This window comes from Electrona antarctica (assembly GCF_951216825.1).
Source record: "Electrona antarctica genome assembly, chromosome: 8".
Classification (NCBI taxonomy): Eukaryota; Metazoa; Chordata; class Actinopteri; order Myctophiformes; family Myctophidae; genus Electrona; species Electrona antarctica.
The window spans coordinates 18,243,908-18,262,762 of NC_136789.1; the positions used below are offsets into that span (position 1 = coordinate 18,243,908).

General features: G+C 47.0%; 1 protein-coding gene across 1 annotated transcript in view; it reads right to left on the reverse strand.

The window, feature by feature from the left end:
* LOC306928645 (transcription factor COE1-like) overlaps positions 1-18,855 on the reverse strand; it is a gene marked incomplete at its 3' end in the record, with an annotated part of 118,890 nt that overhangs the window by 89,906 nt on the left and 10,129 nt on the right. Inside the window, 2 exon segments of the mRNA XM_079508915.1 lie at positions 5,529-5,597; positions 11,884-11,957. Coding sequence (XP_079365041.1) covers positions 5,529-5,597; positions 11,884-11,957 — 143 coding nt within the window.

Sequence of the window (18,855 nt, forward strand, 5' to 3'; positions counted from 1 at the left end):
CCTAACCTTATAGTCCTGAACGCAACCTCAGTAAAACCCTGAACCTAACCTTATAGTCCTAAACGCAACCTCAGTAAAACCCTAAAACTAACCTTATAGTCCTGAACGCAACCTCAGTAAAACCCTAAAACTAACCTTATAGTCCTGAACGCAACCTCAGTAAAACCCTAAACCTAACCTTATAGTCCTGAACGCAACCTCAGTAAAACCCTAAACCTAACCTTATAGTCCTAAACGCAACCTCAGTAAAACCCTAAAACTAACCTTATAGTCCTAAACGCAACCTCAGTAAAACCCTAAAACTAACCTTATAGTCCTGAACGCAACCTCAGTAAAACCCTAAACCTAACCTTATAGTCCTAAATGCAACCTCAGTAAAACCCTAAACCTAACCTTATAGTCCTGAACGCAACCTCAGTAAAACCCTAAACCTAACCTTATAGTCCTAAACGCAACCTCAGTAAAACCCTAAACCTAACCTTATAGTCCTAAACGCAACCTCAGTAAAACCCTAAACCTAACCTTATAGTCCTAAACGCAACCTCAGTAAAACCCTAAACCTAACCTTATAGTCCTAAACGCAACCTCAGTAAAACCCTAAAACTAACCTTATAGTCCTGAACGCAACCTCAGTAAAACCCTAAACCTAACCTTATAGTCCTGAACGCAACCTCAGTAAAACCCTAAACCTAACCTTATAGTCCTGAACGCAACCTCAGTAAAACCCTAAACCTAACCTTATAGTCCTGAACGCAACCTCAGTAAAACCCTAAACCTAACCTTATAGTCCTAAACGCAACCTCAGTAAAACCCTAAAACTAACCTTATAGTCCTGAACGCAACCTCAGTAAAACCCTAAAACTAACCTTATAGTCCTAAACGCAACCTCAGTAAAACCCTAAAACTAACCTTATAGTCCTGAACGCAACCTCAGTAAAACCCTAAACCTAACCTTATAGTCCTAAATGCAACCTCAGTAAAACCCTAAACCTAACCTTATAGTCCTGAACGCAACCTCAGTAAAACCCTAAACCTAACCTTATATTCCTAAACGCAACCTCAGTAAAACCCTAAACCTAACCTTATAGTCCTAAACGCAACCTCAGTAAAACCCTAAACCTAACCTTATAGTCCTAAACGCAACCTCAGTAAAACCCTAAACCTAACCTTATAGTCCTAAACGCAACCTCAGTAAAACCCTAAAACTAACCTTATAGTCCTGAACGCAACCTCAGTAAAACCCTAAACCTAACCTTATAGTCCTAAACGCAACCTCAGTAAAACCCTAAAACTAACCTTATAGTCCTAAACGCAACCTCAGTAAACCCTAAAACTAACCTTATAGTCCTGAACGCAACCTCAGTAAAACCCTAAACCTAACCTTATAGTCCTAAACGCAACCTCAGTAAAACCCTAAACCTAACCGTATAGTCCTAAACGCAACCTCAGTAAAACCCGACATTCGTCATAGTTTTACTCGACAAAATCAACACTGCCCTGATAGTTGAAAAGTGATGCTAAAGGGTCTACACACAGCATTAGAGGGGACTGAGGGGTACACAGGGTTAGAGGGGACTGAGGGGTACACAGGGTTAGATGGGACTGAGGGGTACACAGGGTTAGAGGGGACTGAGGGGTACACAGGGTTAGAGGGGACTGAGGGGTACACAGGGTTAGATGGGACTGAGGGGTACACAGGGTTAGAGGGGACTGAGGGGTACACAGGGTTAGAGGGGACTGAGGGGTACACAGCATTAGAGGGGACTGAGGGGTACACAGGGTTAGAGGGGACTGAGGGGTACACAGCATTAGAGGGGACTGAGGGGTACACAGGGTTAGAGGGGACTGAGGGGTACACAGGGTTAGAGGGGACTGAGGGGTACACAGGGTTAGAGGGGACTGAGGGGTACACAGGGTTAGAGGGGACTGAGGGGTACATAGGGTTAGAGGGGACTGAGGGGTACATAGGGTTAGAGGGGACTGAGGGGTACACAGGGTTAGAGGGGACTGAGGGGTACACAGGGTTAGAGGGGACTGAGGGGTACACAGGGTTAGAGGGGACTGAGGGGTACACAGGGTTAGAGGGGACTGAGGGGTACATAGGGTTAGAGGGGACTGAGGGGTACATAGGGTTAGAGGGGACTGAGGGGTACACAGCGTTAGAGGGGACTGAGGGGTACACAGAGTTAGAGGGTACTGAGGGGTACATAGGGTTAGAGGGGACTGAGGGGTACACAGGGTTAGAGGGGACTGAGGGGTACACAGGGTTAGAGGGGACTGAGGGGTACACAGGGTTAGAGGGGACTGAGGGGTACACAGGGTTAGAGGGGACTGAGGGGTACACAGGGTTAGAGGGGACTGAGGGGTACACAGGGTTAGAGGGGACTGAGGGGTACACAGGGTTAGAGGGGACTGAGGGGTACACAGGGTTAGAGGGGACTGAGGGGTACATAGGGTTAGAGGGGACTGAGGGGTACATAGGGTTAGAGGGGACTGAGGGGTACACAGGGTTAGAGGGGACTGAGGGGTACACAGGGTTAGAGGGGACTGAGGGGTACACAGGGTTAGAGGGGACTGAGGGGTACACAGGGTTAGAGGGGACTGAGGGGTACACAGGGTTAGAGGGGACTGAGGGGTACATAGGGTTAGAGGGGACTGAGGGGTACATAGGGTTAGAGGGGACTGAGGGGTACACAGGGTTAGAGGGGACTGAGGGGTACACAGCGTTAGAGGGGTACACGGTGCATTAATATGGGCTCCTCCTGACTCCTGATGTGGTGTAAGAATAATGTTGGTCACAACATTTTGTCATATCCGTTCTTTTCCTAAATATGATCCATCAGTTGGAAGTCCCCCTGGGAACACTTTTTATCTTTTGAGTTACACGCACTGGAAGAAAGAGGGTGTTCTAGGCAAGGTCACAGCTTTAGTGCTCTCCACTGTCAACAGTGAGAAGAACTGGGAGCTTTTGTAGGGCTGCATAAAAATATTGTTTAAAGGGATATTTCACTTTCAAAGAAACGTTGGGTCATTTCATCGTCTACTCAGGCTTATGTGAACACCCCAGACCGTTTTTTAAGTTGCTTGATTCAAAATGTATTTAGATATTTGACATCCATTTTAGCTGCCCCACCCCCTTCCTATACAAACCCATTGTAACTTCAAACTCCATTAAAACCATGATAGATTAATTGAAAATACCCGTCCTTTCTTCTGGTGACTCATACTGCCCTCCTAATCTTTTTTTTTTTTTATAAATCTTTTTTCTTTTCACCAGCTGCTGAGTAACACAGATGAGCTGGTCTATGTTCGATCGCTTTGCCTTTCACTATAGTACTGCTGTACTAGCCATGCAGCTATCTTTCTCATTGGCTGCCGTATTGCCTGCCTCGTCTCTAGGCAACCAGACACTTTTTGCCTCTAGCCGACCTCTCAGCCATGGGATGCTATAGCAAGCAACAGAACGGCACGACTCTCATGTCTCAGTCATGGGATGCTATAGCAAGCAACAACATAGTCTGAACAGCATGAAGTCAAAACATCCGACACTACTTTGATGAAACCAAATAAAAGGCGCTGCCGGTGATAGGAACGGGTAATGAGGCGGCCAACGGGTCCAACTACTTTTTAACATTGTCGTGCGAACCAAGAGAACCAAGGTGCACAGGCCAGGGCTTTACAACAGATCCTCAGATGCTCCTTTGTCCATATGTACACATATCTTTGCCAAAAACCTCAGCTTAATTTTTTAGACCAAATGTGTTTTTTTTGTGAAATATTGACGCCTGTTGACTGAAAAGTAAAAGTAGCCTACTTCTACTTGTTGTTGTGCAGAATGTCCTGTTCCGCAAGTTCAAAATGTATAGTGGAGTAAACATACAATATTTGCCTCTGAGATGGAATGGAGTAAAAGTATTGAAAATTGTAAAAACTCCAGAAAGTATTTTAAATGTACTTCTACACCAGAGCAACAGGGTCTATGCCAGCGGTTCCCAAACCATGTCATGTCAAGGACCCCCAAATTGACACTAATTAGCCTGTGGACCCCCATTTGAAAAGATATGCCAAGAGCTCCAATGGTATAAGAGAAGATTTTTAGCAGTGATTCTCAACCCGTTTCAAGGACCCCCAGTTTGACATGCATTACGCTACGGACTAGAGTGTACAAATGGAACCAAATGGACCCGTCATTTGGTTCCAAACTATCATTTAGGTGGGGACCCCCTGGAACTCCCTCAAGGACCCCTGGGGGTCCCACCTTTGGGAACCACATGGTCTATGCAGCAAAGTGGTCCGTGTTGACGAGTGTAAACATGGAGCAGAAGGTTCATTGTCACATGTTCACAGTGAAATGTTCTAGGGTTTCAGGAACAGGATCTGTCTCTGAGCTTTCCTTCACACTCATTCACCACATTAACATAAAGGTATACATGCACACACAGGGTTAAAACAACTGCCAAGGAGACATCACGTTAAAATGAGGTTGGATCTCTCTCTCTCTCTCTCTCTCTCTCTCTCTCTCTCTCTCTCTCTCTCTCTGTCACTTTTTTCTTTGCTCATGACCCATTTTCTCCTGTACTGCAGCAGGAGAGATGGAGAGACAGAAGAGAGAGATAGAGAGAGAGAGAGAGAGAGAGAGAGAGAGAGAGAGAGAGAGAGAGCGAGAGAGAGAGAGAGAGAGAGAGAGAGAGAGAGAGAGAGAGAGAGAGAGAGAGAGAGAGAGAGAGAGAAATAATGTCACTCTTTGCTAGAAGACAGAACAGAAGATAAACGGAGAGGGACAGACAGACAGACAGACAGACAGACAGACAGACAGACAGACAGACAGACAGACAGACAGACAGACAGAAAGACAGACAGACAGACAGACAGACAGACAGACAGAAAGACAGACAGACAGACAGACAGACAGACAGACAGACAGACAGACAGACAGACAGACAGACAGACAGACAGACAGACAGACAGACAGACAGACAGACAGACAGACAGACAGACAGACAGACAGACAGAAAGACAGACAGACAGACAGACAGACAGACAGACAGACAGACAGACAAACAGGCCGAGCAGCAGCACACACAGTTGTTGCAAGTAAACAACAACTACGTTCATCTGATCAATGTGTTTTCACTCAACACACTAAACTAAAGGTAGTGTGTGTGTGTGTGTGTGTGTGCGTGTGTGTGCGTGCATGCGTCCGTGGGTGCGTGCATGCGTGCGTGCGGGATCTATAAAAGCTGTGGAACGTCATGAGATGATGAAGCTTTACTGTCATTGATTCAACACACACACACAAGTTGGACCAGCGTAGACACCACGACGGAACATGAAATCCCACAAAAGCCTTTATACACACCTCAGCGAGGTGGGAACAGCCTCCCATCTGTGTGTGTGTGTGTGTGTGTGTGTGTGTGTGTGTGTGTGTGTGTGTGTGTGTGTGTGTGTGTGTGTGTGTGTGTGTGTGTGTGTGTGTGTGTGTGCGCGTGCAACGTGCGTGCGTGTGTGTGGCGACAGAGCCACGGTACCTGTCAATTATGACGGGGTCCGACGGGGTTTCATTGCGATTCCCACAGCTTTTCTTGTCACAACACCGACTGGGGAGAGAGAGACACAGAGAGAGAGACAGACAGACAGAGAGAGAGAGGGGGACAGAGACAGAGAGAGAGAGGGGGTAACAGAGAGAGAAACAGACAGACAGAGAGAGAGGGTGACAGAGAGAGAGACACAGAGAGAGGAAGATTGTTTAAACTGATGAACAAGTCATACCATTGGAGCTTAACACAGCAATGAAATACCACTTTTTAAATGGAGTAGTTCGACTTATTTTCTATCAATCGATGATTTGCTGACCGGCTCATCAGTCATCTCCATGAATTCAGGGCGTTGCGGGGTGTGTGATTGATTGAAAATACGTCATGTTTTGGGGGGCGAACACCCTACCGGCATGTACTTTGTCGACTGGGATCCCCCCATGGGTCTGTACTTGGCCCTCCCCATTTTCATCACTCTACACCTTCTCTTGAATACAGCCCTATATGTACAAGCTCAGATGCTTGTAGATCGACTGTTTTCGATGCACGCTAAGGTCTATTCATACTGTGAAGATGAAGTCAACTACAACATGACGTCACGTGGTGACTATACAACATGGTTGCGCTCACACAAGTTAACACATCTCTCTGTTTTCAGTAACCACCGTTTCGGTGCGGTCACCTCACGCCCTACTTTGATCACACTACAGCGCCACGCGAAAGCATCAAAAGTGGCAGATCCGCGAGCTCTCGCCACGTTTAGAGCTTGTCAATCTGCTACTTTTGCTATACTTTTGAAATCGAATCCGGAAAAAAGTCACAGCTTTGGACGTATGAGGTTTCCACTTTCCACCCGACAGAGAGGAAACATATATATAGTGAACGGAGTGAACGTCGGTGGATGAAGGGCGTGGTGCTGAGAGACAGACATGAAAGAGACAGACAGACAGACAAGCGGGGGGAGAGGAGGGGACATACCGGAGGACAGGACAGGAGGGGACAAGCGGGGAAGGTTTTAAGCGTGGGACGGACAGGAGGAGAGGGAGGAGGGGGAAGGGGGGTAAATGTCTAGGGTTACACCCCCCCCACATCCCACCACACCCCACCCACCCCCTCCTCACCGTCACAGATGGCAGAGGAAGGAAGAAAGAGATGGATACATTACACCTCACGCATTGTCTCTGCTCCTCTCTCTCTCTCTCTCTCTCTCTCTCTCTCTCTCTCTCTCTCTCCATCTAACTCTCTCTCGATATCTCACTGTCTGTCTAGAGCTCTCTGTCATTCTCCTCTGTCTCCTAACCCTCCCTCCCTCTTTCTCTCCCTCTCTATCTCACGGTCTCTCTTCCCTTTATTATCTGTCTCTCTCTCTCTCTCTCTCTCTCTCTCTCTCTCTCTCTCTCTCTCTCTCTGAAGTGGGTCACGACATGGTCCCACTGCAGCAGAGCACGACGACAGTGGAACGAAGAAAGAGAGAGAGAACTAAATTGAATTAAAATGAGAGAGAATCGAATTGAAAGAGAGAGAGAGAGAGAGAGAGAGAGAGAGAGAGAGAGAGAGAGAGAGAGAGAGAGAGAGAGAGAGAGAGAGAGAGAGAGAGAGAGAGGGAGGGAGGGGGAGATAGAATGGGGAGGGGGATGTAAAAAGGGAGGATATAGGTGAGGACAAGGGCGGACAGAGAAAGGCGGGCGAGAGACCGCAGACGGATAGATGAGAGGGGTGGAGGTCTTGGGGGAGGTGGGGGGGGGGCTTCAGGGTCCTCAAATACCCTGAATCCTGCATGGTGATCTAATCGGAACTACTCTCTCTCTCTCTCTCTCTCTCTCTCTCTCGCTCTCTCCTCCTATCTCACCTTTTAACCACATATAGTGTTTAACCCTATTGAATCCCTATTCTCAGGAAAACATTTGCCAAACATATCCGATCTACAAGCTCACAACGTGTCGCGTTCCGACGCGCTGTGAGCTTGAAAAGTTGCTATCTACTGCAAACACATTTGGTGTAGAGGGAAAAAGGAGGGGGCGTAGTATAGATCCCTGGGGGACTCCGATCAACTTCAAAAAGTGAAGTGGTTAAGTCTCTAGATCACTTAGATACACACCACCATTTGCTCGGCGCCTGCATTCTTTTATTTGGACTGAGATTTGCATATTTGTCTTCTGATAGTTTGCACAATTTTGAAACACGCTTTGTTTGGAAAGTGCCTTGTTTTTGTTTTGTTTCACTTGTTTTTGTATCACTGACTGAGATACCAAATACTTTTAAAATTACAATGACAGGAATTCACATTTATGTCCATTTCTCCCACCATGTCTCCCTCAGAGCTTTCCTGCTGTCTGTCTCTCCCACACTGTCTCCCACTCAGCTGTCTGACTGACCATAATGCTCATGAGCTTGTAGAGTGGATATGTTCGGTTATAGGAAACTGAAACACCACAGTGAAGTAGCCCATAAATTGAGACTGAACGCATATGACACGCATCCACGAGCGTGACAACATACTGTTACAGTTGCATTTCGTTTACGGCAGCAGCACGCGGCGAAATCCTTTCAGGGTTGTTTGTGTGTCGACTGGAGTATTTCAGGTCACAAACGTCCGTTCAGAATTGAGTCATAAGAGCCGGTATTCAGCGGGAAAAGCGCTGTAGAGTAGATGTTTTGTGGGCGTGAAGAACAGGCTGTTTGTGAGGCGGTGTTTCTGTGTACGCCGCGGTGCTGAGTGGTGACAGCTTGGCTGCGAGCATATGGCTAATAGCTGCTCTGTGACAATGAGCTACACTGATTAATGGACCACACCCTCCACCCTGCGTGTGCGTGTGTGTGTGTGCGTGTGTGTGTGTGTGTGTGTGTGTGTGTGTGTGTGTGTGTGTGAGTGCGTGCGTTGACATGAGTGTACGTGTTTGTGTAAAGTGTTTGTGTGTGTATGTGTATTTGGACATTATGTTTGTGTATACGTGAGTGTATATATGAGTGTGCATGTGTGCGTGCGACGTGCGTACGTGCATGCGTGCGTGTGTTTGTTCACATGCTTGTATATACGCATGCACATATACGTGTGTGTGTGTGTGTGTGTGTGTGTGTGTGTGTGCTTCATGTGCGTGTGTGTGCTCCCATAAGCCTCCTGCTGCAGAATCAGCATGTGTGAACATGAGGGTGCAGTCGTAACTTTAACCTCGACGGCTGCAAGGGGACAATGACACTGTACAGCCGTCCCACTGCGGTGGACACACGGCTACCATCCTCTGACAGTGCTCAAATGGAACTTAAAAGAATACTTAGTCCGTGTTGTTTCTATTTGTGCACTCCCAGAGCAAAATGAATACCCAGTAAGGGTCCATTTACCTCACCCCTTTTTGTATAAACTCCCAGGGTTAAAAGAATACTTTAGTAAGGTTGCATTTGGTTTCATTTATATGTGCACTCTCAGAGTTGTTTTTTTTCCTCCTTTATTTACCCAGGGTAGTAGCTGAGCACAAGTGCTCATTTTCAGCAACGCCCTGCACATAGAAACACACAGACAGACACATTACAACCTGGGAGCTGACCAGTACAACCACAGTCTTATTACTGTTGGCCACTAAGCAGCTCCACTGGAGCAGTTGGGGGTTCAGTGCCTTGCTCAAGGGCACTTCAGCAGTGTTGGGTAAGTGATGACTAATCACTTCCCGACCCAGATGTTTCCTGCCCATCGGGGGAATCGAACCGACAACCTTTCGGCAACAAGGGCGCTCCTCTAACCCTTAGGCCCCAAGTCTCTCTCCCTTACGGGTCGATTATGCACACTACAAATGAATACTATGCAGTAAGGGTCACATTTGGTTCCACTCTCTCAAGTGTTCGCTCATCCTTACGGGTCCATTTGGTTTCATTCGTATTTGTTTGTTACTCATTGCATTGTAGTGTACAGTGTAGTAAGTAAGCCTTGCATGAGGCCCATAGGACCCGTCTCCTGTTTCTGTAGCGTGAGGCAGCTTGATGTACAAGTAGTTGTCCTGGTTTTTTTCCCCCCCGCGTCTTACGCTTTCTTGCACTGAACAATGGATACTTTATTGTTTGACATTGCACTGTTAACTTTATTTTTCTTGTCTTTATCATGACGAGATGCGTGATACACTTATAACGCACTGATTGACTTTAGGTTATTTATTTTTTTACCCTTGTTTACCGTCTGTATAGTATTATTATTGTTGTTTTTTGATGCATCTTGTCTTTTTTTTCCTTACTGTATACTACAGTACATTTTCTGTTTATTTTACTGTAAGCTGTAACCTTAACTGCTGTGCCGCGTCTGGGCGACTGATTTCCCCCTGCATCCATCTATCTATCTATCTATCTATCTATCTATCTATCCATCCACCCTGGACATGACGCTACTATGTCACATGGACTTCCCCCGATCCTACCCTTGATGCAGAGTGCCAAGCAGGGAGGCAATGGATCCCATGCATTTTCATAGTGTTTGGTATGACCCAGCCGAGTAATCGAGCCCCAACCTCCCAATCTCAGGGCAGACACTCTAACCACAAGGCAAGGCTGCTGAGCTGGTATTGAGTAGTGTGGAGAGCCACTGAAAATTATACTCAACTTACCCGTATTGCGGCAATTTCCCCCAAAACGCTCCGCTATGCATGCTCTGCAAACTGAAGCGCTATGATAAACATAGCATATGGCACGCTCCCTGAACGACTGCACAAACGTTGTGTTGCGAAACACATTAATCACGCACATCCACCTCCTTGTTCGGCACACACAAATTAACAGCAATAATTTACCAGACGAACTCGCTGCCGCACACAAGTATTCATAAACTCGTTGCTAAATCGCATCAGAATTTCAATGGGGGGGGGGGGGGGGGACTCGTGCAAACTTTTTTTATTTTACCCAAACGCAGCTTGGCGTGAAAAATGGACCCCGAGCTTTAGAATGAAATATTGAGGTGTCTGATTTCCGCTGGTTTAAAAATACTGTGGAGATATCTCAATTTATAATGTTAAAGTTATAGTGGTAGTGAGACAAGGTCACGGAATGAGAATAACTTAATTTATGTGCTAAATGTGGGGGTTTAGAACTCTGCGTGCGCATGTGTGTTTATGTGAGCATTGTTAGTGTGTGTTTGTAAATGCATTTGTGTACTACAGTATGTGTGTGTGTGTGTGTGTGTGTGCGCGATTGTGTTGTTGGTTGTGTGCAGGTGAAGCAGAAACCTCTTATCTCTATATTAAAAATAAATCGTAAATCAAGAGTGCTTTTAAAATAATAATAAAAAAGGAACGCTTTATGGACATACAAGGTTTCCACTCGACAGTGACGATACATTTGAGTGTGCGTATACGCGTGCGCGCGTGTGTGTGTGCGTGCGTGTTGGAGCCCTGGACTATATTTCATGGTCAGATGGAGGAGGAAGGCCCATTTGTTAGCTGCCGAACAACAGGAGAGTTCAGATTGACTAATGAGTTTCTCTGTGTCCTAATTAACCAGGCATCACACACGCACACACACACGCGCGCGCGCACACGTATACGCACACTCTTTTTACTGTAGCCTATAGAATGGGAGGGTAGAAAGTGTCTATAAATAGCGCTCTTCTCCTTCTCTCCAACCCAGTTCTGGAGGAATTCATCTTTGGATTATAATTAAGGCAACAACTCTTGAGAGCAAAAACTCATCTTCCTCAACAGGACGGCACGCATGCTTCTATCTGTAACCCTGCGCGCGTGTGGGGGGTGGCCGGGTGGCTGCTCTCCGTTTGTGTGGTGGCACACACGCACACGCGTGTGTGTGTGCGTGTGTGTGTGAGCGTGTTGTGTTTGTTTCAGAACATCTCTGCATGAATCACATTCATTGTGTGTATGTGGAGAGGAGAGGAGAGCTAGGAGAGGAGAGGAGAGGAGAGGAGAGGAGAGGAGAGGAGGAGAGGAGAGGAGAGGAGAGGAGAGGAGAGGAGAGGAGAGGAGAGGAGAGGAGAGGAGAGGAGAGGAGAGGAGAGCTAGGAGAGGAGAGGAGAGGAGAGGAGAAGAGAGGAGAGGAGAGGAGAGGAGAGGAGAGCTAGGAGAGGAGAGGAGAGGAGAGGAGAAGAGAGGAGAGGAGAGGAGAGGAGAGGAGAGGGAGAGGAGAGGAGAGGAGAGGAGAGGAGAGGAGAGGAGAGGAGAGGAGAGGAGAGGAGAGGAGAGGAGAGCTAGGAGAGGAGAGGAGAGGAGAGGAGAGGAGAGGAGAGGAGAGGAGAGGAGAGGAGAGCTAGGAGAGGAGAGGAGAGGAGAGGAGAGCTAGGAGAGGAGAGGAGAGGAGAGGAGAGGAGAGGAGAGGAGAGGAGAGGAGAGGAGAGGAGAGGAGAGGAGAGGAGAGGAGGTCTCACCTGCACATGATCTCATGTGTCAGCAGCACTCTGCACATTTCTGGGTTTTTATCCTGACCTTCATAAATGATGGCCTGAGAGAGGGAGAAGAGAGAGAGAGAGAGAGAGAGAGAGAGAGAGAGAGAGAGAGAGAGAGAGAGAGAGAGAGAGAGAGAGAGAGGGAGGGGGGGTGAGGGAGAAGAGAGAGAGACAGTGAGAGACAACACCGTAAACTCCTGAGTTTTAACCAGTACATCCCAGAGTCCCTCTATTATAATGGCTATAGTGACCTTTCTGTTCTCTACAGTACATTAAATATCTTAAATGGACGGTTTTCCCCACCGGACGGATGATGGGGTTTAACACCATTTAGACCTGAGGCCGATTCTAAAAACACCTTCTAAATCCTGACCTGTACGTTTTCTGAAAATTACAAAAAGGTATGTTGCTATACAAAGCAACAACAATTTAGGTTCCTGTTCTAAATGGCCTTTATGGCATCCATAGGGGTTTTACTGTGAAGTCAACCCCTTGATGTCATATGTGGGCCTTTTCAAAAGTCCAGGGATTCAAATGAAGTCTTTAGGGACAAACAAAAAGGCATTTTCTGTGTCGTCGACCACCCATTGTGAATTATTGTGAACATTAAGAATGAAACATTTAAAAAAGAAGAGAGACACAAATGTGAATTAGGCACGTAGGGCTTAGAAATGAATGCACAAGAACAATTAGAACTAGACAAGATACCAAAACTATAAGATAAGACAGCATTTCTGGGAGAAAAATAAAATAATACACCTCCACCAAGAATGAAATGTTTCTTTTTCAGTGTGTGTAAGACATGAGGTTGTGTAGCGAAAACATGCTGCTTCTTTGCACTTTTGCGAGGACACACATGGTAATTTACCAGGACGGAGAGGTACAGCAAATACAGCATAGTAGTACCAATGTACCGGTGGAGCTAACAATGTACTCCTCACTTTAACTCCAGTTAGCATCACACTGCTCTCACACTGACACCTCTGTTCACACATGCACGCACGCACGCACGCACGCACGCACGCAAACGCACGCACACACACACACACACACACACACGCACGCACGCATGCACACACGCACGCGCACACACGCGCACGCACACACGCACGCACGCACGCACGCACGCACGCACGCACGCACACACGCACACACGCAAACGCACGCACACACACACACACACACGTACACACGCACAAAAACACAACAACTGGATGTTGTCTTGTCACTGGCACATGCTCCCTGTAAATCACGTTTATATTGTGCAGTCACACAGCAAAACAGTGGCCCATTACACCAAGTGTCATCAAGCAAAGGGAAGGAAGGAAGAGCGCGAGGAAGGAAGCGGTAAGGTAGCGAGGCGATAACATGCGTGACAGGTCACCAAGGACACTCCAACCCAGGATGTCAAAGTCTCGGCCTGTGTGGTTCGCTACAAGTCGCTGCAGCCGGGGCAGAAAGCTGTGTGGTTCAGTACATATCACTGCAGCCGGGGCAGAAAGCTGTGTGGTTCAATACATATCACTGCAGCCGGGGCAGAAAGCTGTGTGGTTCAGTACATATCACTGCAGCCGGGGCAGAAAGCTGTGTGGTTCAGTACATATCACTGCAGCCGGGGCAGAAAGCTGTGTGGTTCAGTACATATCACTGCAGCCGGGGCAGAAAGCTGTGTGGTTCAATACATATCACTGCAGCCGGGGCAGAAAGCTGTGTGGTTCAGTACATATCACTGCAGCCGGGGCAGAAAGCTGTGTGGTTCAATACATATCACTGCAGCCGGGGCAGAAAGCTGTGTGGTTCAGTACATATCACTGCAGCCGGGGCAGAAAGCTGTGTGGTTCAATACATATCACTGCAGCCGGGGCAGAAAGCTGTGTGGTTCAGTACATATCACTGCAGCCGGGGCAGAAAGCTGTGTGGTTCAGTACATATCACTGCAGCCGGGGCAGAAAGCTGTGTGGTTCAGTACATATCACTGCAGCTGGGGCAGAAAGCTGTGTGGTTCAGTACATATCACTGCAGCCGGGGCAGAAAGCTGTGTGGTTCAGTACATATCACTGCAGCCGGGGCAGAAAGCTGTGTGGTTCAGTACATATCACTGCAGCCGGGGCAGAAAGCTGTGTGGTTCAATAAAATATCACTGCAGCCGGGGCAGAAAGCTGTGTGGTTCAGTACATATCACTGCAGCCGGGGCAGAAAGCTGTGTGGTTCAGTACATATCACTGCAGCCGGGGCAGAAAGCTGTGTGGTTCAGTACATATCACTGCAGCCGGGGCAGAAAGCTGTGTGGTTCAGTACATATCACTGCAGCCGGGGCAGAAAGCTGTGTGGTACAGTACATATCACTGCAGCCGGGGCAGAAAGCTGTGTGGTTCAGTACATATCACTGCAGCCGGGGCAGAAAGCTGTGTGGTTCAGTACATATCACTGCAGCCGGGGCAGAAAGCTGTGTGGTTCAATACATATCACTGCAGCCGGGGCAGAAAGCTGTGTGGTTCAGTACATATCACTGCAGCCGGGGCAGAAAGCTGTGTTGTTCAATACATATCGTTGTAGCCGGGGCAGAAAGCTGTGTGGTTCAGTACATATCGTTGCAGCCGGGGCAGAAAGCTGTGTGGTTCAGTACATATCGTTGTACCCCCCCCCCCCCCCCCCCCACCCCCAATAGCTTGTATAGGCCTATCTATTGATCTACTGTTTTTGAATAGCCATTCTTATTTCTTTATGAATGACATTTTTTTTTAAATGTATGTTTTATCCCACAATTTTTTCACCCAGTTTTTCACCCAGTGTCAATTATCTAATGTAATCCTGGGCGCTACACTTCCTCTGCCAACCTGGGGGGGGGGGGGGGGGGGCAGCGGACTGAACTCATGCTTCCTTCTATGCATGAGGAGTCCAAGCTGCTTCTTTTCACCTGACAGGGGAAAGTTTCCCCGGCCGGACGTAGCGCGTGGAAGGAACATGCTATTTACGACCAGTTCCTTTCCCCTCCATCAGGCGCCCCGGCTGGCCAGGGGGAGGTAGTTTTTGTGAGGGTACCTACCCTAGGGGACACGGGGAGAACATGCAAACTCCACACAGAAAGGCCCTTTTGCCAACCCCGCCTCGGGTATGGGCACTGATGACACGGAGGAGGGAACACACCCCCAGTGCCCACAGCGTCCCCAGCGGGAATCGAACCCAGGACCTTCTAGCTGTGAGGCGACAGCACTACCGACTGTGCCACTGTGACCCTTAAATGTGACACCAAAATGTCAATGAATGACATTTTGGTGTCCCAATTTTGTCCATTAATTTTGTCACTATAAGCAAAGAATTTCCAAAAATGTTTCACAATAAAAAAAGCGGAAACAACAGATTAACGAGCTCATTGTGTTGTGCGCTGTTGTAGATCAGCTATTTGGTACGTGTGTAACTGTGTACATGTGTGGTTACAATAAGTGCTTACAATTTTAAATACTTTTTAAGTATAGTTCACCGTGATGGATCACCAGGAGCGCATACCACAAAGTGCTATGAACACAGTAGCCTTATTTATGTGGTGCTACCAAATAAAGAAGGCTATACATTCTATCCTGCATATTTGCTGCACTTTCCCGCCTTTCCTGTGTCTCTCTCTCACTATCAAGAATAACAAGTAATAATACTAAGTTTACATTTTGAATATATATATATGGTGTTACGATACAGTATGTTTGTATGTCTGTATGTCGCTTTCAGTACAACATACAGTAGGGCAGTGGTTCTCAAAGTGGGGTCCAGGGATGGTCCCCATAAAATGTGTTAAAGGAGAATTCCATGCTAGAAGGCTTTCTGACCTTTCTTACCTTTATTTGTAGTTGTTACGTCCCCATCAAGGAGGTCCAGGTGCTTTTTTGTGCAAAAACTCCTTATTGGCTATTTCCCCTACCATAAGCCCTCAATGAATTGCATTGAATTGAATGGGAATTGAATGGGGCTATGGGGTGTTGTGCTAATTCGCTTATTTCCATCGAAATAAGTAGTAAAGTGTGCCGCTTGGGATATTATTTACATTATGAAGAGAGGATATATACAAAGAAATTATAATTTTGAGCGATGGAAATAAGCGAATTAGCACAACACCCCATATCCCCATTCAATTCCCATTCAATTCAATGCAATTCATTGAGGGCTTAATGGTAGGGGAAATAGCCAATAAGGAGTTTTGGCACAAAATAACACCTGGACCTCCTTACAAATAAAGGTAAGAAAGCCTTCTAGCATGGAATTCTCCTTTAATACAGCATGCATCATAATTATTTAGTACCACTTTATATCTGCTATTAAAAAATAGCACATAATATATGAGCTCACAATTCACTTTGAATTTTTTAAAACATGTTTAAAAATCTTGAAGCTATTGGAACATTTTTTAAGAATTTATTTATTTATTTTTACACAAAACTTCTCTTCTGGGGTCCCTGCGGCAAAAAACATTATCAGATGGGGTTCCACGGCCAAAATAATCCATATTAATTTGGGGGTCCTTGATAATATAAACAAGTTTGTTTGAGAAACAATGCAGTATAGCGGGAAAAACACTTTTGGCGAGCCTTGCATTTTCCCCCCAAAAGCTGCAGCGGAGCAGGACTTTGACTTTGCAGCGTTCTTCTGTGAGAGCTTGCCAAAGCAAAGAGACCGCCGTTTGATGGAGAAACGACACGTAATGCATCAGTGGAGAGAGGGACAGTTAGAGCATATCTAGGCACAAGTCACGACGTTTCTCTCATTCTTTCCCACAGCAATTTAATTCACATCTGGCCCCAACTGTGGCCTATACATGTAAGAAAAGGCTGAACTTTTGGGGACGGTTGATACGAGATATAATAGACCGCGTAAATAGAAAATGTAATATATAGCCCACACGGATCTGTCCGGGGGTCCCGGATGGATCGGCTGGATTAGATCCAGTGGTGCATCATGAAAGGAGAGTGTGTCGGGAGGGGGGGGGGGGGCTGGGGGGGGGGGGTAGCTTCCTACACCGCCGGACCAGCATGCATCACTGTCAGCTCGTCCTCTCGCACTCTCTTGCTCTTTGCTCCGTCTCCCGCGCTCGCTCTTTCTTACACACATGCACGCTCACGCACACTCACGCGCACACGCACGCCCACGCGCACACGCACACGCGCACACACACACACACACACACACACACACACACACACGCGCGCGCGCACGCCAGACAAGTGTATTCAACTTTAAACGCAGGATTATAGGTATTATACATTTCAGTACGCAACTTTCACTGACCTGTATAAAAGTGCATGTTTACACTAATTCATGCTACGTAATCGATTCTCTTTTTTCTTTTTCTTTTTTGGTGTCATTATCATTGTTTCTTCTCTTAATGAAAAGATGAGGGATGTATTTCATTATTCGGTGGACCCCTTATACCTGCACTGACTCCTATACCTTTTTCATTGTCAGGGTTATGTCTTAACCTTCTGTACCCGGCAAACAAGCAGGAGACCAGTATGGATGAGGAGCCGCTGGCCTTGGTGAAGAAGTTAAAAGTTAAAGAAAAGGCTGCACACTCCTAGCCATGGTGCAGGATCATTAATTAAAGGAATATATATACCAACGTTTCGACCTCGAAAGGTCTTCTTCAGGCCAGGGATTAACTTTCTGTACCGCAAATGTCCCACGTAAGGAAATACATAATAGCTTGTTCTTTACGTGGTCGTGTGACTGGGCTTTTAAATGGTAATTGGTGCATTTATATAATAGTGCCTTTATCCATGGCACTTTACATAGATTGTGCATTACATTCATTCACCCATCCACACACACACTCACACACCGATGGCGGAGGAATCCATGCAAGGCACCAATCTGCACATCAGGAGCAATTAGGTGTTCAGCGTCTTGCTCAAGGACACTTCGACACTAACTCTGGGGGAGCCCGGGATCAAACTCGAGCACGTGCACGGCACGCATGTGTGTGCGTGCATGCGTGCCTGTGTGCATGACTGTGTGATCGAACACGTAACAAATGGACGCTCTACCTCCTGAGCCACAGTTGCCTCTGTAGTCACTCCCAGCCCGACCCAAAGTCAATGCTCCATAAATGTCATCATCTCTTCACCCCTCCTCCTCACTCTCCTCCATCTCCACCTACAGCCCCAATGCTTCATTTTGCTTTACATCTCTACCTCCGCCTCCTTTGAAGCGTCCTGTCATGTCACACAACACGTGTAAACAAGCAGGCGGTGAGCTCCGGGAGCACCGGTAGGTGTCAGCCGCGGCTAGCGAGCGAGCGGATGATCCGACGCGACGGGCGCGGTGCTTGACAAGACCCTTTCTTCTTCTTCTCCGCCTGACTCCCACGACACCATTAACCCGGTGCTGCAAGCTAGGCTACGATGCGCCAGCAGTAGCACGCCGTAGCTCGTTAAAACGCTACCAGACGCATGAGCGCAAAGGGCTTCTCCATCATTCTAACCTCACTGCATGTACACGGTAAAATTCTCACTGTTAATTCATACTTATTTTATTCATATTTCATATTTTATACTCCGAGATTTATAAATTGATACAAATAATTTAGACAAATGTACCCTGACTACAATTTGGTTAAATTTGTGCACTCTCAGAGGCCAATGACGACACACACACACACACACACACACACACACACACACACACACACACACACACACACACACACACACACACACACACACACACACACACACACACACACACACACACACACACACACACACACACACACACACACACACACACACACACACACACACACACACACACACACACACACACACACACACCACCCACCCACCATGGTATTGTGTCACTATCATCAGCACCCTGGTGTTTCTACACTTCAATGAGCAATCTTAGGAGATCATGTACCGTGCAATTGCTACCACATTATTTGCCCGTTATAACAAAATGTGTGTGTGTGTG